Source organism: Drosophila novamexicana, unplaced genomic scaffold (assembly GCF_003285875.2).
Source record: "Drosophila novamexicana strain 15010-1031.04,08,12 unplaced genomic scaffold, DnovRS2.1 tig00001762-arrow-arrow-pilon, whole genome shotgun sequence".
Taxonomy (NCBI): domain Eukaryota; kingdom Metazoa; phylum Arthropoda; class Insecta; order Diptera; family Drosophilidae; genus Drosophila; species Drosophila novamexicana.
In genome coordinates, this window is record NW_020824888.1 from 273,353 (window position 1) to 299,249 (window position 25,897).

The following is a 25,897-nucleotide window of genomic DNA, read 5'->3' on the forward strand; positions in this document are numbered from 1 at the left end:
TGATAAGCTCATTTAGTGAATAATGAATAATTTCGTGGACAAATATCTTACATTCAAGTGTGTTCAGCTCTTCGATCTGATCTTGATCTTCTAGCGTATATACTTTATGGTCGGTGATGCTTTTTTCTTCCACGTACGGTACCGCACACTACAAACTTTCCTTTCAAGTTTCACTTTCATCGGTAACTGAAAACCCCTACTGCAAGGCTTATACCGCTGCAACTGCCTGCAATTGGACATTTGAAATTTGGACGTGCCAATGTTGTGGGAAGGGAGCATTAAAAGGGCTGATGTCAGCGTCGCCGACGCCAATGCGACGCCATTGTGTTATGTGAGCAGAGTCTGGGCCAAGCGGCAGCTATTGACCAGGCTGAAACGGGAGTACGTCACTTACATGCTTGACTGGTGCCGGGAACGGAGTGGATATGGGAATGGTAAACGGAAGAAGGGAATGGAAATCATGTAAACCAAAGCGCAAACATAAAATGAATTATATGCGATGCGTATATAAATGGGCCAAGATGCTCGATGCTGCTTGCCTGATTGCAGGCTATAATTCTTGTCTCAGGATAGGCGGGAGTGGAAGTGGGAACCCTGGCTGAGTCGCCGTAAAAGTTTCTGTTAATTGCGAGGGCGTGTGTGGCATTTAGGGTTAGTTTGTGGTGGCTTCCGCAGATGGGCGCCCAAACTTTTCACGGCGAGAGCTGATTTTAATTGTTACCCGACACACTCGGGGCTTTGCCTAATCACTTGCGCCAGCTTAGTCCAGGGCAGTTCGGGCATCGGGACAACTTCAAGTGGCGAATTGTGTTGCGCTTACCCACAGTGTCAGTCATAATTAAACAGTATAGCGCAGTGCGCACATCCAAATAATATCAACTAGAAATGGAAATGGAAATGGATACAAAACTTTTGGGCCTGTCACTGGCTGAGAGCTGCGCCAAAGTTGATAATCAACTCCGACAGTTGCACAAATGGACCAAGACCGAGAACCCTGGACAGGACCAGCACCACATCCACGTCCAGCTCCATCTTCCACGCACAACTGCCGGACAGTTTGTTGAAGTCAAAAGGAACAGTTACTGAGCAAACAAAACTAGAGATGAACGCGTGCCTCCAATCTCGTGACACAGAGTATTCGTGTCCATCAAAAACGATAACAAATTTAAGCAGAAGAGGATTCTAAAGAGAAGCTGCAGGCTCTCGCATATAAACGACAAATACTGGGATGATGGAAGGTTAGGCAAGATTTTGATATCCAGAAAAATCCCAACACGTATTTGGAGCAGATTTTTGAAGGCTTCTTTCAATAATCGAGTCGTGCTCTAAGGTGCGTTCTCTTCCGTCTTCTTGCCTTCTCAACCTCGTCTTCCTTTCATTTCCTTATTCCATATGGAAATGTTAGGAAAACATCAATTATTGTGATACATCCTTCTAAAGATAAAACCCTTGTAGGGCCCTATAATAATAATAATAAACTAATGAAAATATCATGAGCCTTAATACGTCGTGCGTGACTCGTGTTCCTATCGTGTCACGTTATCAATAATATTATGACACGTGCCCATCGCTGAACCGAACATTATGCAAATGTTGACAGCGCTTCCTTTTGGCCAGCTAATTGAGGCTCAAAGCATGAATTAAGGCGCATGCAGCTCAGTTACGCTTGTTTTGTTAATGCAGTGCTGCACCACATTGCACTACCCAAGCACACACACACGCACACACACACGCACACTTCTCAATTGTGTATCTGTTAGATAAATGCGCCGGCACTCAAACTGATTTCAATCAGGCTGCGGTTATTGTGTTACGCGACGTCCAATGGAAATTTGCAGTTATCTAAATTTCCTGTGACACGTGCCAGACACAACAACAACAGCAACAACAACAACAACAACAACTGCCAACAAGGACGACCGTAACAATGATGATGCCCAGTCCCAGTGCCCAAGTCGCCAGAGATCTCCCCCTGCGGCACAGTCTATCTGTGTATGTGTATCTATAGCTGTGTATCTGCATCTGTTGTCGCGCCCTCGCAATGCTTTATGCAAATTTCCGAGACGCAGATTCTTTGTCGTTCCAATTGTGGAGTTGCCCGCATATCACATTTTTTAGCCCAACCAAACCGTTTGCCCTCAAATCATGTCCATTGCGCGACTTTAACAGCCAATCGATATCGGCCAGCCTTAGACTCAGCCACAGCCTGACCCCTAGCACCATCTCTATCTCTGCTCTGGAGACTGACTCGCTCTCTTTATCTCTTTGTCTTTCTCTCTCCATCTCTCTGACGAAGATGAAGAGTCAGTCCTTCAGTTTGCATGCGGCAGCTGAAGATGTTGCTGCCAAACGAAATGGAAACCGCAAAGTCGCTTTTCCTATTTCTATTTTGGGTGAGAGGCACTTAAAGTGTCTCCAGCTTCCGCTTCAATTTAATCACAATTCTCAAATGTTTGGCTTTTGGCTTGAGCATTCTTTTGTGGAACAACCCTCAAGCTGTTTATGTATTCGCAACTGAAAGCAACTCATTTTAGTTTTTCTTAAAGCATGCAGTATGACAATTTCTGGCATAATTTGAAGTGGTCAGGAATAGGAATAGGTCTTATTTGCCATATAAACGATATTTATATTTAATATAGATATTCCCTTTGAATTTCTATACCTTTCATATACTTGGGCGATATTTCTCTCGTAAGCTTTTCCGGCTCCTTTCTCTCCTTTCCTTAAGAAAAATTCTGAGGACATTGTGATCAGGAATATCGACCTACACTGAGGTGAGCTTCTCTATTAACAATTTTCCATAACAATATTCCCTTTATATTTATGAAGCGAATGAAGGTGCTAGACCTAACCTATGTTTCAAGCGCTTTTTACAATGGAATAATAAATTAGAGAGCTTTATGGAGGGCGGCTACATAGAACTAAGTGTGCAGCACTCTGTGGAATTTGAAACTCTCAGACAAAACAAGCTAACACTTTGCTGGGTCCCCTTAGAAGTCGAGAAAGTGGCCAGATCTGGGCCGTAAGCTGTCCTTAAACCTAAACCTATTAACAGCGTAGGATGAGGCTTTATTTGGTGGTGGGTATATATAGACTAGGTCTAGGTGTGCCCCTTAACGTTCCTTTACCTCAAAAAAGACACGCTTTCGTTTTTCACAATCGATCTAGTACTCCTACGTGGTGAGTTTTTGGTAGAAAGCTGTCAGAGCCCATATTCAAGGTAGTAGAAATAGTTTATTTAGATTATTGGTCTGCTTGTTAATGTTAATTTTGCTTCCGTGGCCATCACTATGAGACAAAATGGTCCAAATCAAGCGCCGCGACGTAAACTTATACCAAATCTATTCAGTAGCATACTGAATGTGGTCGCCGAATCGGATCGTCCGCTGACGCAGCACGAGATTGTAGAGGCCGTATCGGAGCGTTTAGATCGTTCCGATGAGGAGCTGAAGCGTCAAATAACCGTCAATTTGCACGATGCCCTCATCTATGGATATCTGCGGGTTAGGAACTATCGCTACTCCATTGTGCAAAGTCGCTTAGATCCAAATGAGCCGCGGGAGCAAGGCCTAAACGTTTCCAGTTGCAATGCTTCCCCTGAACAGGACAACAGAAGCCGCGAGGAGGCCCGCGTAAAAGAACCTGGAAGTGAGCAGCCAAAAGCAGAGAAAGGAAGTGCACCATGATAAAGTACGAATCAGATTGGCCCATAAACCAAATTCATAACCTGTGCCACACATATTCGCCTAATAGTATAATAAATTGTTACAAATACTAGAATATTTAAATAGTATATGTGCAATTGAACATAATCAGCATTGAGTTAGCCTAAATAAGTGACAACCTTCTCATTGATAAAAGGAAAGAACAATTAATAAACGGAATAAATGGAGCCCGAGCAGGGATGAGTTTGTAAGGCTCATTTTAGACAAGGAAACTAAATATTTGAGAAGAGTGGAGCTCACCAGCAACAAATCTATTTGTTGGAAGACTTCTAATTGATTAAGGGTAAGAATTTGGCCGACGATGCTTAGGCTTAGCCGTAGCTTAGGCTCCCGAGCAGAATTTCTGACTGGGCTGGCTTAAATCTCGATTAAATCGTGAAAACATTGATGGATATCTTGACGGAAAGCTCGTCAATGCTTTAATATAGTCCATTGTTCCGCTTTATCCATTATAAGATTATCCATTATAAGAAGGGGTCGACGTGGGCACATGAATGAAGTTGGTGCATTATTGGATCGAACTTAAATTTTTTTTTATTTTACACGAAGGGTTTGCCAATTGAAATTGATTAAAAATAATAACTTAAATTTCAGAGGAATACCCAAATGTCATTCGGCAGCAGCCCAGCGTTTGGTATGTAGTATATGTATGTGGAACAATTTGACATTCGTTGGATTCATGGGGGTGTGCATGTAACGCGGGAACAAAAACATCAACGATATGAACTACACTTCGAATCCCTGGCAACGGCCAAGTGTTACGAGTGGCAAGAAAGTCTGCGTTAACGAATGCGCCACGAGAGCGGCTCCTTCTCTAGCTCCTTGGCGCGCTTGGCTGCCTCCTGGTTGCGCTTCATGATCTCCTTCTGCTCCTGCTCCGAGAGCAGCGTATAATAATTGCCATCCTTGCGTAAATATCCATTTGCAACGGCCCCGTGTAATGTGTGCGGTATATGACGCTTCAGCTCGACGGGCAAACGCTGCAGCCGCATCGACAGCATTCCAATCATCTCCGGATAGCTGACCGAACGGTTCAGCTCTCGCATCAGCTTTAGCACCGTTTGAAATAGATCCGGCAACTGTTGGCGTCGCCCGTTGCTCCGTTCCGACTGGCTTCTGGAGTGTGATTGGGACTGTGAATGCAGCTGCGGCTGCGATTGACTGGGTATCAATGGTATCGGCGGGCGTCGAGCTATTCCCGTTGCCGGTGTAAGGCCACCACCGACAGCCCTGGCGCTGGCTGGCGTAAAGCTGGGTGCGCTCACATTCAGTTGATGCGACCGCGATGTCTGCAGCGGTTGCATATCGAAATGCGAGGACGTGCCCAATGGTTGCTGCTGCTGATGCTGCTGCTGCTGATGTTGCTGCTGTGCGAGATGGTGCTGCTGCGCCAGCTGCTGCTGCTGGGCCAGCGGATGATGCTGGACCAACTGCAGCTGCTGCTGGTGTTGCTGCGGATCCCAACCGGACCACGAGCGCACATTGTAAACGCTTGCTGAGGGATTCCGATTGGCATGCGGCCCCGGTTGATACTCGGAGCAGTGTCTATAGAAGAGCGGCATGTTGCCAGTGCTGCCAGTGGTGCCGCCAATGCTAGTTGCCGAGATATTGCTGGTGCGGCCATTGTTGCCGCTGGTACCCAGTGAATCGCCGTGTCCGTAGCCCTGTGCCTGTAACTGTGCCTGTACCTGTACCTGTGCCTGTGTCTGTGTCTGTGCCTGTCCCTGTCCATTTGTATAATTGTGATGGCGATTGTGGGCGTGTTGGCCAGTGCCGGAGCTGCTCATGCTCTGGCCGCTGTTGCGCTCCATATGACCCGACGCCATTTGTATGCCGCCGCCAGACTTGCGGCTGTGATGAAACTTTCTGTTGTTGTTGCTGCTGTTGCTGTTATTGTTGTTGTTGTTGTTGCTGCTGCAGCTAAAAAGGCTATTGCTGCTGTTGCAGTTGTTGCAGTTGTTGCAGCTGTTGCTGCTGCTGCTGCTCCGATTCAGTGCAGGCTTCGGTCCGTAGCTACGGCTATGTATGAAGATCTCCTGCTGATGCTGGTGCTGATGCTGGTGCTGGTGCTGATGCTGCTTGGCGCTTGCCGCCTGCTGATTCGTCGCTTGCTGGGCCGTATCACCTGAATTTAAAAGCGGATTCTCCATATTAGTTAGCGACTCAAACGATATGTATAACTATATATTTATTTATATCGGGCTGGGGGTGGTTGTGGGTTCTCGAGGCGATTTGATTTGAGCTGATTGAATATCGTTTTGAATCGAGGACTGAAACGCAACGCGGGAGCGACCGGCGACCAAGGGCTAAGTGCCAAGTGCCAAGTTGTCAAGATTCCCACAATTGAACACAATGATCTTACACTAATTTACAATAGGTTTTTTAATCTATGTGTTGCCGAAAAGTGAAAATTTTGTCGTTCGAATAATCTGAACGGGATCTGGTTGTTGTTAAGTGTATCTAGTCTGTGTTATGACTGAAATCCAGCACACAAACTCGATGAATACTTGAAAGCATTCAGCAGGCCTGCTAGACCAACAATCGAGCATATCCCACCTTCGTGTTACCCATTTATATGTATCTATATATGTATCTATATATATGAATATTAGTAACCATACAAATTGAGTCGCCCTGTTTACCTTTAAGTATTCAATCACAAGAGTTCCGGAAGATCTGTCTCATTTGTGTTGTCCTGAGGTTAACTGAAGATCCCCAATTCTAAAATCAAATTGGTTTCTTTTGAAACATTTTGCAAACCTACTGTTCCCAATAGAGCTCGAGTGCCCTGTACTTGGTTCAGCCAAACAAAAATAAAAGGCTTACTAAGGTCAATGCGTGACCTTCGACATCTTGCGGCTGAGCAGAGCCCAAGTTCAAGTGAATCTATATCATCTGTCGTCGTTGTAGATCTGGGCTTGACCTATTTCCCCATCAATGAACGTACTATCTTCATGTCTATACAGATTTTGTAGACTTCTAAAGAATTCTCAAGCGAAAGTCCTATGGATCTTACTCCAAGACTTGCAATAGCCCAGCTGTGAGTCCTTAGTTCTAGGCTACATAACAATAGGCTGCACACCTTGAATCCATGTAACTCATATGGTTACAAAAAAAAAAAGAAGCTGAATAGGTTTTCTAGTGCAACATTAATGCGTCAGTAGGATCCATGCACTGAGACCATCCAATTATAAAGTGGAGTAATTGGAATAATCCATAAATCATTTTAGAGGGTAACACTGATTAATAGATCGCGTACCTCTCAGCTCTTGTGTGAAACTGTGTGTTTAGTCAAGGAAAAAAACGCGCAGTGTAACATACCGTATTCTCCGTTTATGTAAAATTGGTTATTGGCATCATTCAAATCAACGTGAACCACTTCTTAACAGATGTGCCAAAGTTGTACCTCTGATCAGTTTAAGTAAAAAGTCCTCTCTGTGTAGATTTAGGGGTTACTCAAATATCTAAAAACTAAAACCAAATAAGTTTATTCTGAAAATTTTTTTCGAAACTGCTTTTCTACCGAGAATCCATAAAAACTAACAAATGGCATTGACTGAGTGAACAGTCCCCGACTGGGAGATGCTCAAAACAGTTGCTTTGTTTCTATTAAATGTCACAAATGGGTGTATTTTACTTAAATCAATTGAAATACATTTCGAACAATCCTAGTGTAACTGATCTGCGTCTGGAAACATAAAATAAGTTTCGTATTGATAGCTTCAAAACCGAGAGACTTGTTTCCTTGAAAACAGACAGACAGACATGACTATATCGACTCGACTGCTTATACTGGTCAGCAATATATCCAAATCCAATCCATCCAGATATTTACACATTTCGTAACAACATTACAAGTCCCTCCACAAGGGAGAAAAAAATGATATGCTTTTAGGTCAGGGCATAAACAACCCGCTCTAAGCCAAAATTCACATTCCTTTGAAAACTTTGTTTTACAATTTAGCTGCTTATAGGCTTGGAGGCATATCATAAATCTATTTATATGCGCTGGGTGCTGGCTGCTGCCGCGGGCCAAACCCAAATCCGTTTATGATAGAATGTAAAACAAGCATGCCAACAAAACAAGACGCCTTCCAAGTCAGAAAGTTATGCTCCAAATAAATAAAGGGCGCGGGGCGCGAACATAAACGAAGCGCCACCCTGGGCCGTCAGGGTCCTTGGGCGAACTCCGTGATGAGGTGCGAAAAATCAGTTGAATTGAAATTGTGTGACTTATGGAGTAGCAGTCCGGCCCGAGGGCTACGGGTCGCTCAACCGTATCAACACCGCGAAGGGTTGCAGCAACCGCTTGTGAGGGATTATTTTACCGGGCATTGAGTGGCTGGCAAATACGAACTGTTTGGGAAATGCCTTTCGGATTATGCGATACTCCATGCGATTGGGACTCCGGTAATAAATATATTGCTTAGATTATTCGCAAATCAAATCAAGCAAAACTTAACAATTGTATAACAAGTTCGAAAAACTGTCTAATGCTTGCGTTAAATATTTAAGCAGAACCGCAGAAACAGATATGTTAGGTTAGGCATAATCCTTTCTCTCTCTCTTTATCTTTATACTAATTTTTGGTTCCCTCCGCCTCTGCATCTTTCTCGCTCTCTTTTTTACACCCTATCTCTCTCTCTCTCTGTCTTCCGCTCTCTTTCTCAGCTTTATTTGTATATTTCAGCCAAAAACTGTTAGCAGAGAAGCCTCTATTATTATTGCTGTCTCTCCTTCTTTATTTCTCTGTCTCTTTCTCTCTCTTTACCTATACCATATTTCGACCTTTATCTGTATTAAGCTTTCAATGGCATTCTATTTTGATTTCCAGTGTTGCAAAGTACCGCGAATTTTCAAATAACGCACCACAAAGTTTCATACAACACACTCGAGCTGGGTATTTAAGTGTGCTTGTGTTCCGTACGTATTACCAAATGAGTTTCAACTAGCTGACCTAATGGAATACATATACATACCAATACACACCCATACCCACACACGTGACCACTGCGAGTGGCAACAGTCTAAACAGGTATTAACGCACATGATGCAGTTGGGGCCAGTGTTGTAGGTGGCATAAAGTGCGCAGGGTGTAGAAAGGTTAAATGCCCGTGCCACGAGTGGGCATGGTCAGGGGCCAGAGCCGGCGGCCAGGGGCGGGGACAGACATGCATAAGCGTGACTTAACCTCAAATGCAGTGACTTCCGTTGCAGCGGGAGCTGCGTTGATGCAGCAGCAGGCGTTGATGCAACTCAAGCCCATCTTGCAGCAGGGCCAAACAATGCACCCACTGCATATGTGTGTGCGATTGTGTGTACTGTAGAAACCCACATGTATCCTGTTTAGAGCCCTTAAATGGCAGTTGGTGCGCGACAATCAGTGTACGTGCCACGCCCATTTAACAAATTACGCCAATAATAACAACACCCATGTGCCCCATGTCTCATGCCTAATGCATCATGCGGCATGCTACATGCCACTCACAAAGCTCTCCGGTATGTGTGTGTGTGTCGGCGTGTAAATGTATGCATTAAGTGGATTTGCGGCTGGCGCCTAAAGCTGACACCAAATCATACATAAAACCAGCTGCCCGCAAGACCCCCCCCCCCCCCCCCCCCTTTCTCCCACTCGTTATGGCTGGTGCACGATGTGGGCGAAGATGTTGACAGGGCGTGGCATCTTAGCTAGTCAACAGCATATGCATTAACCAGAGGCCAACATCACTTCGCATCAGTACATAGACGCACACCCACACACACAACCACAACCAGCACAGGCACACCTAACCCGGGAGATTGTCAGTTACATTTTCCCAAATTGTGTTTCGATAAGTTCATTCTGTTTCCAGAGCAACCGACCTCTAATTTTTGTGGACCTGGACTTAATCGACTTGTTACCTTTCAAGGTATACAGCACATTCAAAGTATATATCACCAGCTGGCTATACATGCAGCTATCTTGCAAAGATCTTCTCTTATATGTATGTATATATGTATGCATATGAATGGAGCCCAAAATCATATATTACACATATTACATAGATTCCGAATATTTTACACTCCGATAACTTGTGCGCTGCCTTGCCTTGGGCCTTGGTATGTACGCATTTTTGTGTGCCATATTTAAGACCCGAAAATTTTATAGGAATCGGATAATAAATACCGAAGTTAGGCAAGAACGCATTTCTAACAGTCTGGGAAGGAGTACGACAGCAGCGCGAATGTGTTTGACTGTATGTGTGTGTGTGTACAGAAGGCAGTTGAACAATGTACTTGACAGCATTTCATCCAGCTATTTAAGTTGATATATATTGTTCTAAACTATTCTTCCCGAAATCAACTTTGCGGTGCATACAATGTTGTCAGTCTTTGTACTATTCATACCCCCCAATTTGCTGAGATTCCTGTAAGTAAAAGTCAAGAGTCCGATTTAAATGCGCCTTGCGCTTATTAGGAACAATCGACGAGAGCTCTTCAGATGATTAAAGAGCTGGCGAGCTGTTAAAGGCAGCAGTGGAAACCACTCAATGCGGATGGTAAAAAGCTTGCTGTCTCTCTCTTTCTCTCTCTCTCTCTCGCTGTTACTGACTCTCTATTCAAATAAGTAACTATGAGGGAGTTGTTGCTGCTGTTGTTGCAAATATCTAGAGCTCATCATGATTGTTTTGTAATTGGAATGCGACAATGCGGCGCAAACAGCAGCAGTGGGAGCAGCAGCAACAGCAGCAGCGGCGTTTGCCGGCAGGAAATGGAGGCAGCTGATAAAATGCAAGCAGGGTAAACACAGTTCAGTGAACCACCCAACCACCCAACCACCCAGCCAACCAGCCACCCCACGTAACTGGCTGGCGGCAGGCGGAGGACAAGTGAATGCCAACGCAGGCTAACAATTTGCTTCAATTATAAAAAGCGTCGCGACAAAGTGGCGCCACCAAGCGGCGGGCGGCGACAAATGCATTGGGGCATGAGGCTACAGCGAAGGCCACATCGATGCTACAGCTCCTGGCTCCATCAGTCCCATCTCCTCCCCCTGCCAGTAACTGCTGCCACTGTGGACCGAACTGGTAATCAGCATGAAGCATACAGTCAACAACTGTGCAAACGATGACGCGACGCCAACTGCGACTGCGGCAGCGGCAGCGACTGCAGCAGCAGCAGCAGCAGCAGCAACGGCAGCGACTGGCGTCATCAGGTCCTGCCTTTGTCTGGCTCGGACCTGGCCTGGGCTATGCCTCCGGTCATCGCCACCGACTTGGCTTTCGTATGGAGCATTGTTATTTGTATAACATATTTCGAATTGTATTTTAATTGCATTTCTGACGCACTTCCAAGCCCCACAACTGTTACCCAACCGCCTATTTTTCACATAATACCACTTAGTTGGATTCTTCAAGATATTCATTTGAACTGTAAGCTAGAATGAATGAATTTCTTCGGATTAGATTTGTGACCAAATGGCAGAGAAGTGTTTCTTACAAAAGCTATGTCCAAAAGACTGTTTCTAAAGAAACCATATCATATATAGCAAGCCGATTTGATACGGATATATCTGGAGTATTGTATAGATCTTAATTGCTGGGGTCTTGCCCCTACTAATAGCTGGGCATGAAAGGAACAATGATTCGTGAATGTTACCAGCACATTCGAGACTTTTTCTATGGCAAATTTTGTAGTGATGTACTAAGAACTATCGGCTGGAACAGTCTGGAATAGGAACATTCAACAGAGATGTTGAAATAAATTAGAAAATTTTGGTACGGCATAAGCTCAGGCAACATTTTGCCATAAGATGTTAAATGATGCTCATAAACATTACCTCTTTCATCTTACTTCTCCCTCGCTCTCTCTCTCTCTCTCTCTCTCTCTCTCTCTCTCTCTCTCTCTCTCTCTCTCTCTCTCTCTCTCTCTCTCTCTCTCTCTCTCTCTCTCTCTCTCTCGCTCTCTCTCTCTCTGTCTAACTCTCTGTGTCCCTCTTCCTCCGTCTCTTCCACCGGCTGACGGTGCTTTGAACTCACTTTGAAGCAAAAGTGCACACAATGGAATCGCAACAACTTAACAATTATCCTGACCAAAAGGCGAAGCTCACGCTTCGTGCTTAAGCTGTCGCTGGTGTGGACATGTCCCGGGGCAAGGACTAGCGCTGGACGTGCCAGGACACGACCGTGCCGGACAGCCCTAATCACACGCTCTCGCATAAATACTCAACAGCGATGATTTAGTGTACTCATGTGATTCATAAATATCACTCATCAACACGGGCCAATGCGGGCTGGCTAGCTGATGGGCTGACGGGAGGGCGGGGCAAGGCACGCATGAGTGTGTGTGTATTAGGGTTTACGGATGTGGGGGCTGGGCGTGTGCATGTATGTGCATAAAAGCTGTCCAGGCTGCAGTTCTTGTTGTGCTTAGCTGGGTCGTTAAGCCTGCAGCAAAGCAAAGCGCTCGATTTGCTGTCCTTGTCCTTGTTGTTAGTGCTGTCCTGGCTGTTGTCCTTGTTGTTGCCGTGGCTGTAACTATTGTCATCTTGCCCATAAGCACAAAAATCCGTGTACCAAATGCTCTTCGTACAGCAAAATCAGCCTCCAGTAGCCAGTGGAGAGAAGACAGTAACCAGTATTCGGTTACCAGCACCCGGAATCTGACCTGGACCCGGACCCGGCGACGGCCCAGGACCAGCAAGGACATGGCACACGCATCGTATATCATTTGTTGCTTTATGTGGGCGCTGCTCTGCTCCAGTCTGGGTCATAAACATTCTCAACTAGCTTGACTGGCTAGCAAAATGTGTACGATTCGGTCAAAGCCACGTTTAAATGTTAATTGTTTGCAGTTTATTTGATGACTCGGCGAATGTTGACTGTAAAATACTGACGAAAATACTGTTAAATTCTAAATAACTAGCAAATAGCCAGACATATGCACGATAGCTGATAATAATGAACTTAATGCGAAGAAGGTGAAAACTAAAAGTTAAATGATGCAAATTGAGAGTGAATACGTTAAGCAGATGTAACGACTGAGCTCCGTTCTCTTAATCACCAGCTAAGTTTATCCTCACGATAAGTTGGCGCCAATTACTAAGCACGCAGCTACTACGTCCGTGAACAGCATTTAGTATTTCTTAACATTCTGAAAGCTATTTCACTTGTGTCGTGCAAAGCTTGAAAACTAAAATGTCAATCAGTTGGTTCGTCAGTCAGTTATGCAATCAGTTAATCAACCAGTCAATAAATCAAGCAGTCAGTTAGTCAACCAGAACAAACAGTCTTATATATGAATATTGAAATATTATTTCGACATCTCGCCCTAAAATTAGTCCCAGTGAATAGCTATTCAAAAGTACATATAATTAATTCCGAAACTATTTTTTTTTTTTTTGAGAAAAATGGGTTTATTTTCGGTCAAAGTTGGGAGCGAAGCGCACATGCAACAAATGGCAATACAGTTGGCGGCATTTAAATGCAGGTGGCCAATTAAGGTTGTGCGGCACGCGCACCAGGGGCAATTGTTAAGGCGCCAGCGAAAGGGGAAGGGTGGGGGCTGTGGAGAGGGGGCGTGGTGGCAAACAGCACTCAACACAACAAGCAACAAGCCAGAAACACGGCACAAACAGGCACAATAATAACAGGCATTTAATTTCATGTTAATTGTATTTCAGTTTTTAATGGAGAAGTTAGAGAGGGGCAAGAGGAGGAGCAGCCGACTGCGAGGTGTGCGTGCGTGTGGCTGGGTGGGTTGGCTTCGAACCATAAATTTTGTGCATTTCAGCGCAGCGCGTTCCGCGTAATTTATTTGCATATTTCAGCTGAGCAAGTGACAGCCTAAAATTATGCTACAAAATGCCGCGAATGCCAGCTTGAAAAAGTTGAACAGAACCAGCAAGAGCGAGGGTGAGTAACCGAACATAGGATACCCTGTAAATTATGCGTGCAGACGAAAGACCGGCAACGGACCGCATTCGGGGAATTTAAAACTGTGCTTCAATTGCGACCCTTAAGCTGTACCGAATATAAGGATGCTCTGCAATTTACTTTTCTACCATTTGCGGTTTGAACTATGAAGGAAATCATCAGTAGCTCTGAAAACCAAATGAAATGGCCTTCAAACTATTGGAAAGACACACAATATGGCTCTCAAACTGTAGAAACTTTCGATAGCCGATACCCGTGGGAAAGCAGAGGCCAACAACTCTAAAACCTTCACACTGTTAATCTCCAAATGTATCTCTTAAATACATTTTTCCTCGAGAACAGGGTATCAAAAGAAAAATAAATTGGAAACACCTTTAAGCAGCTGCATCTGCTCATGTTAACATGCAGCGGGGTAGCTTTTTCGGAGGAGGGGCAGCTGGGGAGGACAAGGTGCTGGCTCTAAACGCATTTACGTGTCAAAACTAATTTAATGTACCAAATGTACCCACCCCCATCCCTGCCCCCCTCTTTACCAGCCCTTCCCACCGAATACCCCGGTTGGCGCATTCCAAGCAACCCCCGCAACGGCAACAGGAAACGGAAATCGCATACGCAGCGACCAGCGGGCATATTTTGCTTATTTATTTGAGCTTTTGTTGCACACACACTCAGCACCTCCCCTTTCCCGCCCCCAGCACCCCTCCAGCACTAACCCCTCAGCACATTTCTCACCTAATAAAATAACAATGGAACACCCCCCAAGGCGCTTTGAGGCACCCCTCACGTGTTCCTGGTCTGCTGCCCAGCGGCTTCGCCCCCACCGCCGCCCTCTTTTTGATGTAAATTTAATTTCGGTTTTTCACATTTTGAGGTTTTTCCCCAGCATGCAACATACTTATATACACTACGATACCACATACCATATATACGCGGTACTCAGGCACAACGTCCGAGTCGGAGTCGGAGTTGTAGTCGGTCCCCAGAGGCTTTGGAGCATATTCGTAATGCGTCTTTCAACGTTGACGTTGAGGCTGGCTCGCCTCTCTCGCCTGCCAACCATCCCATGTCGCCGTTGTCGTTGACATCGTCCTTGTTCTTTTCATCAGTATCACATATGTATTTTAGTCGCCTTTGTTACCAGAACAAATCCGCCCTCGTTGCCAACTTGTCACACATATGCACTTTGATTCCCCTGGCGATGTGGCATTAATATACCCTATAAAAAGCAAAGGGTATTATGACATGTTCATTCAGTATATAAATACTAACGGCTATTATCCAGTTTTGCACGCGTGAAGTTGCAAACGTAGTGCAAAAAAAAAAATGCAAATAACTTTAAAGCCGATCGGATCACAATTTTACATGCGCCCAACCTTTGACCCCATTTTCCAAAAAGCGGCGTAGATCTTATACAATAATTGTTTGCGCATTTTTCGACCATACAGGTGGATTAATTAATATTACAGACTTAAGCATTCAAAAGTTTTAATGCATAGCTTTAAACATTTTATTGCCCTAGAACTTTTTACGCCCATTTTCGCCCAGGCTGTGTGAAGTTTGCAAAAAGTGTAAAACATTTTTCTAATGAATTTAAGCAAATATATTTAAAAATTAATTTAAAATTTTTATTTTTGTATATGTATATACCAAAAAGTTGCTTACCATTGCTTTTCACTTATTTTCCATATTCGTCGGTGGAATTTACTAAAACCCCAACATAGCACGCATTCGGGCTGTACGTTGATCACTCAATCAGTCAGTCAGTCAGTCAGTCAGTCCATCAATCAGTCAGTCAGGTAAATATTTATATATAAATAGCTAGATATGCAATAGATTGCTTGGCTGGTTTCTAGACAAACTTTTCAAAAGGAAAATCATTGTTTTCTGATCAATTTCCATCTTGGGATTTTTTTTTGGTTCTATATCTAGGTGGCTTACTTTTTCTTGGGAATCGATAAATATCGATATCCAGCTCAGGTTTCCTACCATATTTAAGATAATCGTATTGAGGTTCCCTTCAATCATTTACAGATGAGGAATATATCACTTTTTGCAATACATTTCCCTGCATTATACAGAAGTACAGCCTTGATGTGTGGAATAACTTGATTTTTAACTATTTACATGAAGTTGTCCAGTTAGCAGTCGAAAAAAAGCAGCTATCCATATATGTTACGGCTATTCGTAGCAGGGTATTTCCAGTCAGGCCAAGCTAAGTTCTGAGAGTCTGTTAAAAAGACGATTTCAATTAAAGCTTTTCGTTGCGTTCCATTTCACAGTTCAGTGCTAAAAGTGTCATTTGCTCAAAAAGTGCACACGTGTGTATGTATGTATATTTTTATATAGGTGTATATGTTTGTGTGTGTGTGTGTTCAAGTTCAATGACCAGGACCGGAAGCAACCCAACTATACCCTCACACACACACAAAACTGTGCTTCCCCCACCTGAGAGAAAGCTTAATTACTGAGCCGCCAACTGAGGCTGAGACTTTGAAAAAGCGTTGAGTGCACTTGAGGTAATTTGATTTAATTGTGCGTGCTGCTAGCAACAACAACAACAACAACAACAGCAATATACACAACACACGACACACACATGAACACTTTACTAGTTGGTTACTTTGTGTGTGTTGTGGCCGAAGCTCATAAGAAATTTACAAGTGTGCGGCGCCTGTTTTTTGTTGTAGTTCTTGTAGTTATTGTTGTTGTTTTTTTTGCTTCTTCTTCATCTTCTTCTTCATATTTTGCCAAGTTCACAACTCTTGAACTTTGCCCCGGCCAACCACTGGCGACTCGACAAGGAGAAGCCTTTGCCACTTGAACTGGCTCAAAATGTCAACTGATTGTTGTTCTTCTTTCTCTTCTTGTTTTTCTTTTTGTTGTGCTTTTGAAGTTTATTCACTGTAAAACTAAATTAGCTTATATACCCTATTGGTAATAAATGTACAACTGAATCATTTTGTAACTCAGCACAGAGTACCTTTACGTTAGAAAAGCAAAACTAGTAAAGTTTCTGTTTGAGAGAACTACAATTGAGAATTTCAAATGTAAGCTGCAGAGGCAAGATACCTTCTAAAAATATACGGCAACAAATATGATTGGCAAGCAAGTCTTCAATCAATTTGTAAATCAATCAATTCATCAATCAAATCAGTTTGTAAATTAATCAATTCATCAATCCAACAATCAATCTGTCACTTATCCATTAATTTATCATTATTCTTTAACCTATACATGTACCACCCCGGCATTGTTTAAGCACATTAATCGATCAATCTATTCATTCATCTCTCAAGAAACAGCTCTATTATTTATCAATCATTGATTATATGTGATACATGAAATATATTTGTACACGCTTACACGGATTTTTTACCTTCTACAAATCAAAAACATAACTATTTTGAAATTTTTAAAATATTCCGTTTCTGTTAAAGCCTCAATTTATTTTAATTAATAATTTATGAAAATTTCGTGTGGTTTTTTATGTTTCCCATTTTTTGTACATTTTTGGCTTCAAATTTTGCTACTAGAACTGGGTTAATTTATGTGTTGCGCGCGTTTCCGTATCCGTTTGCAATTACGTAGCGGAAATAAGAAATAAAAAAACCGCAAGCCTAAGCGAGAAGAACAAAAATGGGCCCCCGTAGAGATCTCATTCGAATCACTTCCACAAAGATGGACTTAGTATTAAATTACTGCAGATAATTCATTTTTTCATATGTACATGCATTCATTAATTAATAAATGATTGCAGACTTAGGTGCATGCATACGTATGTACATACGCAACATATAGACAATCGGGCATGTATACATGTGTAAGTGCATGCATGTTAACATTCAAAACTACATGCATGTATTCATATGAACATTAGTAAATACATGCACATGTAGAATATATATTCGTACATACATGCATACATATTTGAATGCATGTATATGTACATGCATTCATGTGCAAAACTACACACGGACCTTCATTACTACATGCCTATGTGCTTTCGTACAGAAATGCATGCATACATTCTTACATATATACATTCTTACATGCAAATATATACATATACGTACATACATGTGTACGTGGTACATGTGTGTGTACTTGCATCCATACATACATATACATGCACATGCATACATGTACGTATGCCTACATATATGGATAATGAAGAAGGCTTCCAACATACATATGTATATGCATGCATAAGTATACACATACATGTGTACAGGCTTACATACGTCCATACATAAGTACCTGAAATGCGTACATACAAATGTATATGTATATGTATATGTATATGTATATGTATATGTATATGTATATGTATATGTATATGTATATGTATATGCATATGTATATGTATATGTATGTATATGTATATGTATATGTATAGGTATATGTATATGTATATGTATATATATGTATATGTATATGTATATGTATACTGTATATGTATATGTCTCTGTATATGTCTCTGTCATATGTTTCTGTATATGTATGTATCTGTCTATGTATCTGTATATGTCTACTGTATATGTATATGTATATGTATATGTATATGTATATGTATATGTATATGTATATGTATATGTATATGTATATGTATATGTATATGTATATGTATATGTATATGTATGTATATGTATATGTATATGTATATATGTATATGTATATGTATATGTATATGTATATGTATATGTATATGTATATGTATATGTATATGTATATGTATATGTATATGTATATGTATATGTATATGTAAAAATTACATATAAAAATTTTTTGAAGGGTAAAATGCCTTGTTTTCACTTAACACTTATAACACAAAGCATGAAAGCCTCTATGGCTTACTTGAATTTATGAGAATCGAGGAGGAGGGCTATATTGACAAGCACGTTTTACTATAAAATTCTGCGCAGTGGAAAGTAAATCTGGTGTGTATTTGGTATAGGAGAACATATTTGCACATACATACATACATACATACATACATACATTCAAACGTATGTGCACACATACAAACATACATGTGCACATTAATCTTCCACTATTTGCACCCTTCAAGGTTGAACTTCGAAGTCGGTGATACAGACCTGGGTACGCGACCTTGTACTACTTTATAAAACCCTATCTAAATGTTAACAGATGCCGACTAGAGGATAATTCGCATTTTGGACACAACACAACTTAAAACTAAACAGCTGGATGGTTGCCAAAGGCCGCCCGCCATCCGTTGGCTTCTAGCCACGCTCACTCCCAGCTCATTGTCCCGCGGTTTATTTATTAATAATGCATGCGACTGCATTTACATATCCGACCCGGCGCCCCAAAATGTTGTGGGGGCGTGGCAGCCTCGACGTGGTCACCGATTTACACATGGAAAACAAAACGGTTTCACAATTTTAGACAATGTTGCAGACCTGCCACAAAGCACAAAACAGAACACACAACACAACAAGAGAAAAACAGACATTAAACCAAAAAATAGAAAGCGTAAAAAAATTACACTTGAAAAAAATGTTCCACAATTTCATTTCAACAGAGCACGCATTTTGAAAAGTTGAAAACGCGTCAGAAATTAAGTAGCTTGAAGCTATAGATGTAATTTTCTCCCTTAAATGGAATTAGAAAATTCTGCACAGATTTTCTGCGAATACTTTTCTACGAAAGAGGAATGAGCAGTGTTATTATGTGGGCAATGTTATATTAAATTAAACAAGAGCCACAGATGTTTCCAAGCTCGTTTTTCCTTTTAAATGACAAATGTTAATGTAAATTATGGTAAGACAATGCCAGCCATAATGCCTTTTCCATCGAAGGTTCTTGGCGAATCGCCGGTGAGACTAAGATGTTCCCAGAAGCCTTGCCCATACAACATTTTTCCTAAGCTTAAAAACTAGAAAACGTGTGGAGTAGCAAAAAAAATAAATAAAAAAATACCTAGACAAGGATGTTTCTAAAAAGCTTTTCGCCTCGGAAACAGTTATAATTGACAAATAAAACTAAACATTTAGTAGGCTGTAGTAAAGCTCAGTGTGCTTTTGGCGCTGACAGTTATCAAAATGATTTTTGAATTTAAACTCTTAATTTATGCTTTAATTGCATATTTCGCGCTCCAATGCAAATAGCCAGGGCGTTATTGTATTTGGGCGTTATTTATGGGCGTTATTGTATTTGTATTTGCCGCACGACCAGAAAGTATGCAACGCATTTCATTTAGATAACCGCAAATATTTACCATAAATGTATTCGCATCACATTTGTAACGTGACAAAATTCCCCAGTGTTAACAGCGACCCTCCCCCTCCCCCCCCCCCCCCCCTTCTCTCTCTCTCTCTCTCTCTGCATCAAAGATGCAGTGACAGTAAATTACGCGTGTGTGCACATGTGCGTGCCTGTGTGTGTGTGTGCAGGTGCACGCGTGTATTTACAATGTGCACAAAAAATTTGTTGCATACTTTTCAGCATAATTTATGCATTTCAATTGGATTTGATTTTGATTTTATTTTCCAGAATCTATCGAAAATAATATTTCCATTGAGATTTGTAATTTCGGGGGTGGTTATTTTATCAAATGTAATTCAATTGTCTACGCTTCAAAAGTTTTAATTTAGTTTTTATAGCCCGCTCGCTTATCGATTATTCCCTATTACCGATTAAGCGATTTGATTTGGAAACTGGATTTCCGTTGACGTTCACTAGCATTGACAGTTCAATGTACAAAAACTATACGAGACTCTGGATATTTCCTCATCGCAACGGTTGTCGATAAAGTTTATGTCTAGAGAATATTTTCGAAATATTGAGAATAGAAAGAGCGAACGAGCGCTTCTTCAGTTAAAAGTAAACTTTACTAATTTTCTGCAGTTTATTATTCTGCATTACTGTAAAGTATATCGATAAACTGACTATCAACTATATATCGATAAGCAAAACAATCAATTATTCGAATCTACTTGGTTAAAAAAAAAGTAATCGACTGAAAGAGCGATAGCTATAGATTATTGTATCTATATTGCTCTTATTGCTTTGATGAGCAATCGATAGCTTTCGATAGGCATTGCTTTGACTAACAGCCTTCTTCGCTGCCTCTCTAAGCAATTTACCTGCACTTGCCATTAATCGAAATTGTACAATCTCTATTGCTTTTATGTGCAATCGATAGTTATCGGTAAGCCGCACTTTCTCAGACTGCGAGACAGTACTTGTCTAAATAAAATGCAAATCGATGCGTTTGAGTTTTTTATTTTCAAACGTTTTTTGTTACTTTCGAGGCATCGTCAATGTAGTTACCTGCCGCTGCTTGGTACCAAGCTGTCCAAGATCTCTGCCAGCCGTTTGGAGCGCAGCGAGAAGACATTTAACTGACGCTTCAGTATGCCATACCTGACCGCATCCTGGAGACTCAGTCGCACCTGGCGCTGGAACTCGGGATCGGCACGACGGAAGCGCACAGACAGGGCCGAAATGATTTCCGTGTCGCTCATGGGACGTTGCGAGCTCTGCAGCACCTGGAGTATGGTCCGCATCAGATTGCGTATCAGGCACCGCTGCTGCGGCGCCCGCTGCAGCTTGTAACCCAACTGCATGCTACACCAGGACAGGAACAGGGACTTTAGGCCTGGACTAGAGAACGGAAGGCATCTGGCTGGACCGAGCAGCAGGAGCTACAGTTGCGTCTGCCTCAAAATTCGATTGGGAGAAAATAAATTTAAAATTTTTTTTATTTTTGTGTTATTGTTATTGTGTGTATGTGTGTGGGGTGTGTGTATGTGTAAGGGAGTGAGTGTGCTCCAAAATGTATAAAGGAAGCAGACCTGAAGTTTTCGACAGTTGGCGACAGTTTGGGCAAGGCCCAAGCGACCGCACCCAGGCCAATTAATCAAGGCTAGCAACAATTTCGGGGGGAGTCTCGGGCAGGGCAGGCAGCTGCAATTTGAACTTGAATAACCTTGTAGCAAAAAAAAAGGAAACGGCGGCGAGACAACAACAACAACAAATACAACAAGAGCAGCTGAAGCAACAAAGAGCAGGACGAGCATGTGCAGAAGAACAAGGACGAGCTCGAGGATGAGCACTGCGGATGAAAACAGAACAGCAGAGAGGCAAAGCGAGCCAGGACAAGCATCAAGTGACATTTGAGCAAAGACAAAAAGTCATTATCAAGGCGACAGACGAAGAGCACCAGCAACAGCAGCAGACGACGTAAGGGAGGGGCAGGTTGGGGCTCGTCCTGCGACGCGACTGGCGACACATCATGCATTTTGGTTGGGCATGTGGAGCACGTGGCTGCGATGTCGCCATGTTGTTGCCTTTTCCGGCATTTTGTTTACGATTTTTGCCCGCAATCACTAACCAGTAGATTCAGCACGCCCCCATCCTTCTTTCCGCCCCTCCCTTTCCACACTCCACTGCACTCAGCTCACCCTGCCAGCATCCACTTGTGCGGATTTCCTTTAAAGCTGAAGTTGGCGTCAGCGAAGGCAGTTTTCCCTGAACGATTTTCACTTGTTTGTGCCGTTGGCTGCTTTTGTTTAGCTTTTTCTCTATTTGTGTGCCCTATACCCAATGAAAGTGTCTAGCAAGCGGGTATACTGCAGCTCAAGACAGGGGCCAAGTCTTTTAAGCTGGCAGACTGCTTGACTTACTAAAGCCATCAAATTTTGCGTATTTGCCTGATTTAAATTTTAGCTTTTCGATAGCATTTATATATTTTACAAATCGATTCGATATCAATATCGATTTGTAAGTGTGTGTAGAATTTGATGCGAATGAAGGCAGTCCGCAGCTGCCGAGTATAGGGTATCTGCTGGACGAGCACTCTCAAGAGGAGCACCCCTATTTGCTTATTCTTTTAATTTTTTTATTTTTTAGAGAAAAAACAACTGCCCCGCCTCCATTTGCGACTTCTTTAAGCCGCCAAGTGCGATTGTCATAAAGTGTCATTGGCTGGCGACGTCGCTGCCGACGCTGGCGTCGCTGTTTTTATGCGTGTGTGTGTTGTTGTTGATGCGGTGAATCAACTTAAATGAGTATCCGTAACTACAGCAAAAAAAAAAAGAGAAGTAAAGTGAGTGATAGAGCGAGCTGGGTTGCCACCCAGTCGACGGCTACTTTTCAGCTGCAGCCGAGTGGCAAAGCAATTGGCTTTGTGCGCGATTTAGCTTTGTGTTTTGCAGTAACCATTGATGCCGGGCCGGGACGGACCGGGCCGGGCTTCGTGAACGGGAACGCCAGGAGCTTAACTAAGCGGGAGAGCAATGTCGGCCACTCGACGGGCGAGTGAAGCTGAGTCCATGACCAGTTGTCGATGACTCAGTCAGCCTTTTGGTCGCTGCCAGCCGCAATGAAGCACCTTTCTGGCCGGGTCCTTGGTTCGATGTAGTCAAAGAGCAACAGATTGTGACCGACGGACTAGCTGCAGACATATGCCATTCAAAGCTAGACGCTAGGAAAGCAAAAAAGAAACATAGCTAAGATGTTTGATGTTTCAGTTTTTGGCCTGATTCGAAGTAAAACTTGCTGGGCTTCTGTCATTGTAAAGGATGCACAACATTTAAGGATGAGAAATAAAGCAGAAACAAAAAACATAATGAAAGATGGGTAAATTTCAAAGCAAATGTTTAAGGACAATGAAAGAGAGAGTGTCAGAGAGTGTGTGTGAGGGAGAGAGAGAGATAATGGCAGAGAAACATGGTATAAGTGAAAGAGATTTGGATTGGCATTAAAGTTGGCAAGCACAAGTGAATCAGACAGAGATTTTTAGTGCAGTGTTTAAGAATATGAAGTTTAAAATAAATGCTGTAGAGTAAATAAGCGCAATGGAAAGAGAGAAGCGAAAAAATAGAAAAAATCTAGCAAGGAAAGTGACATTAAAGAACTTTTAATACACAGAGATTTATTTGTTATAAATACATTCGTATATTCTCTCTGCATTTATGATCAATTAATTGACATAGCTGTAGAGCATTGCACAACACTGGACTGCACATGACTGTGCATTGGCCACGGCTCGAATCAAGTAAAATGCAAGAGCAAACGAAGTTACACGTTTTATTTATGTGGAATGCAGCGGGTCAGAAAAGGTCAGCGGAGCAGTTTGAGCGCGACGGAAGCGTGGGTGGGATGGCTGCGGTGGGGGTTGTCATGTGGCGTTTGGCTACCTGGGGCCAGTTATGCGTCCACGCAGCTTCTGTAAGCGGCTTAAAAGCAGCAGCAGCAGCAGCCAAAACGAATTATGCTGCATAGCCGCAGGCTGGCATGCAGGAGGACAGTCAACGCAGCTGCATGCAACCAATGTGTGGCAGGCAGCCAGTCATGCAACTGGCAACTGCTGGCATGTGGCCAAAGCCAAAGCAAGAGCAAAGCCAGAGCTGAGCTGCGACCAGATTGAAAGTGACAGCGCGACGGCTGCAAAATGTGTGAAGTGTGCCGTGAATGGGAAGCTGAAACAAAAAATAAACAAAAAATACTTGCTCTGACCTACCTGTGGGCGGATGTGGACTTGTGGCGGGGCTCTGCAGCTATCGATAGGTATGCAGCGGGACGGTGAAATCTGTTTTTTTGGCAACGGCGCGAATTGAATGCTGCGCCAAGTGGCAAGCCACGCGGCAACGTAAACAATTGCTGCATAGATGCGCACAAACAACAACAGCATACACACAAACAAACACACACACACACACAAACACACATGGCTACCAGGCAGGGGGAATGACAAATGCCTTAGCGCTGGCAGCACACAATGCCAAGCTTTGCAGTTGGGTTGCAAACTGGCGTCACTTCTGACTTCTGGACGACGCAGACGGGCGACATTGAGCAATTGCCATGCATAAATATTCCCTCTACATACACACACACACACGCCCGCACAACCACCTGTCGTTATGAAGCGATGGTTTGGAAAGCTTATAAACATAAACAAGGCGCACAAATCAAAACAAATACGCGCAACATGCGGCCAGCGCTCATGCGCATTGCAATATTGTTGTTGCAACATTGTTGCTAAGCGCGAAATGTTGCGCAATTTTTCGATATTGCGAGAGCACAAACACGTCCAGCTGGTTGCACATGCGCAAACGACACGCCTTCGTGTTAAACCTAACAATCGGTAGTCAACTGTTCCCAACGACCAAAGGAGGCCATTGGCTACAGTTTTAATTGATAAGTATTTGTTTATGTCTGGGTAAAACAATGTTGGGCATAGAATATCTTTTTCCCAATAAAATATTACATACTATACGAAATTGTACAAATTTAACACATTGTCTAGGTTTGAGTCTACACATTTTTAATTGGGGACTTCAGCTGTCAAAACTAAGAGACTACCACAATTCGGGAACATCTGATCATTTTTAGTTCATAATAGGTATTTTAGGTATTTTTAATGCCGAAATAGAGAAAAATATTTACGATATTAACAGTACTAATTACGATAATGCTTAAACTGAACATATTTTCTGTGCCTACTCTACGTGAAAACCTGGATGACAGTTTCGAAGATGCTCAGGCTGCTAAGTTTTGGAATATTTTTGTATGGATCTCTCGTCAAAAGCGCTCTCTAAAGCAATTTAGATTAGAATCTACAGAGGATAATCTCAGTTAGCTGTGAATTTAAAATAACTACCGTTGGGGCTAAGTGCACAAGGACTGGGATTGAATTCCAGGCAAGACTTGATGTTGCAATACGACAGGTAAGCTAGGTACTTAGTAAGAGTCTTAGGTAATCAGTTTATTACATATAATATATATGCAACTCATATCTTTCCGGTATATTTGAGTATAAGAAGTGTTGGAAAGCTGTGCTAGACGCTGCTCAGTCAAAGAAAAATACGATGTAAAAAGGAGAATTGTTGCAACAGAAAATGCAGCTTACAGCAAACGAGGAATATCAAACAAATATAATCTGACACATTTTCAAATTTTTTCACAGATCTAATGTAGAAAATGTGGCAGTTTACTTAGAATTATTTTCCAAAATTGTTTTCTAGTTCGACTTATTTCCACAGCGTTGAAACACAGTTGAAAAGGACCTCATGCTACTAAGATCTAGTAATGCTTGCTTGGAAACAACATTAACAGCAACATTTCAAAAATCTCTTTAAAAGTTCATAAGCCATAAGTCCATGATTCAAATTTGGACTCTTTAATCCCAACACTTTCTCCCTCTGCCGCAGACATTTGCATTTATTTGAAGAGATTGCTCACAGGTAATCGTTGGCATTTTCATGATGCATAATAGAACAATAACGAGAA

At 42.5% G+C, this 25,897-nt stretch overlaps 3 protein-coding genes across 3 annotated transcripts; 1 reads left to right on the forward strand and 2 right to left on the reverse strand.

Annotated features, from left to right (window-relative positions):
- Positions 1-3,200: 3,200 nt before the first annotated feature.
- Positions 3,201-3,818, forward strand: LOC115768382. Its single transcript, XM_030712955.1, has one exon. The coding sequence runs from the start codon at positions 3,291-3,293 to the stop codon at positions 3,684-3,686; it is 396 nt and encodes a 131-aa protein (XP_030568815.1). The 5' UTR covers positions 3,201-3,290; the 3' UTR covers positions 3,687-3,818.
- A 425-nt stretch (positions 3,819-4,243) lies between these two features.
- LOC115768392 (GATA zinc finger domain-containing protein 10) lies at positions 4,244-6,172 on the reverse strand. Its single transcript, XM_030712966.1, has one exon. The coding sequence runs from the start codon at positions 5,873-5,875 to the stop codon at positions 4,508-4,510; it is 1,368 nt and encodes a 455-aa protein (XP_030568826.1). The 5' UTR covers positions 5,876-6,172; the 3' UTR covers positions 4,244-4,507.
- A 14,699-nt stretch (positions 6,173-20,871) lies between these two features.
- Positions 20,872-21,427, reverse strand: LOC115768371. Its single transcript, XM_030712944.1, has one exon. The coding sequence runs from the start codon at positions 21,229-21,231 to the stop codon at positions 20,932-20,934; it is 300 nt and encodes a 99-aa protein (XP_030568804.1). The 5' UTR covers positions 21,232-21,427; the 3' UTR covers positions 20,872-20,931.
- Between the last annotated feature and the right edge of the window lie 4,470 nt (positions 21,428-25,897).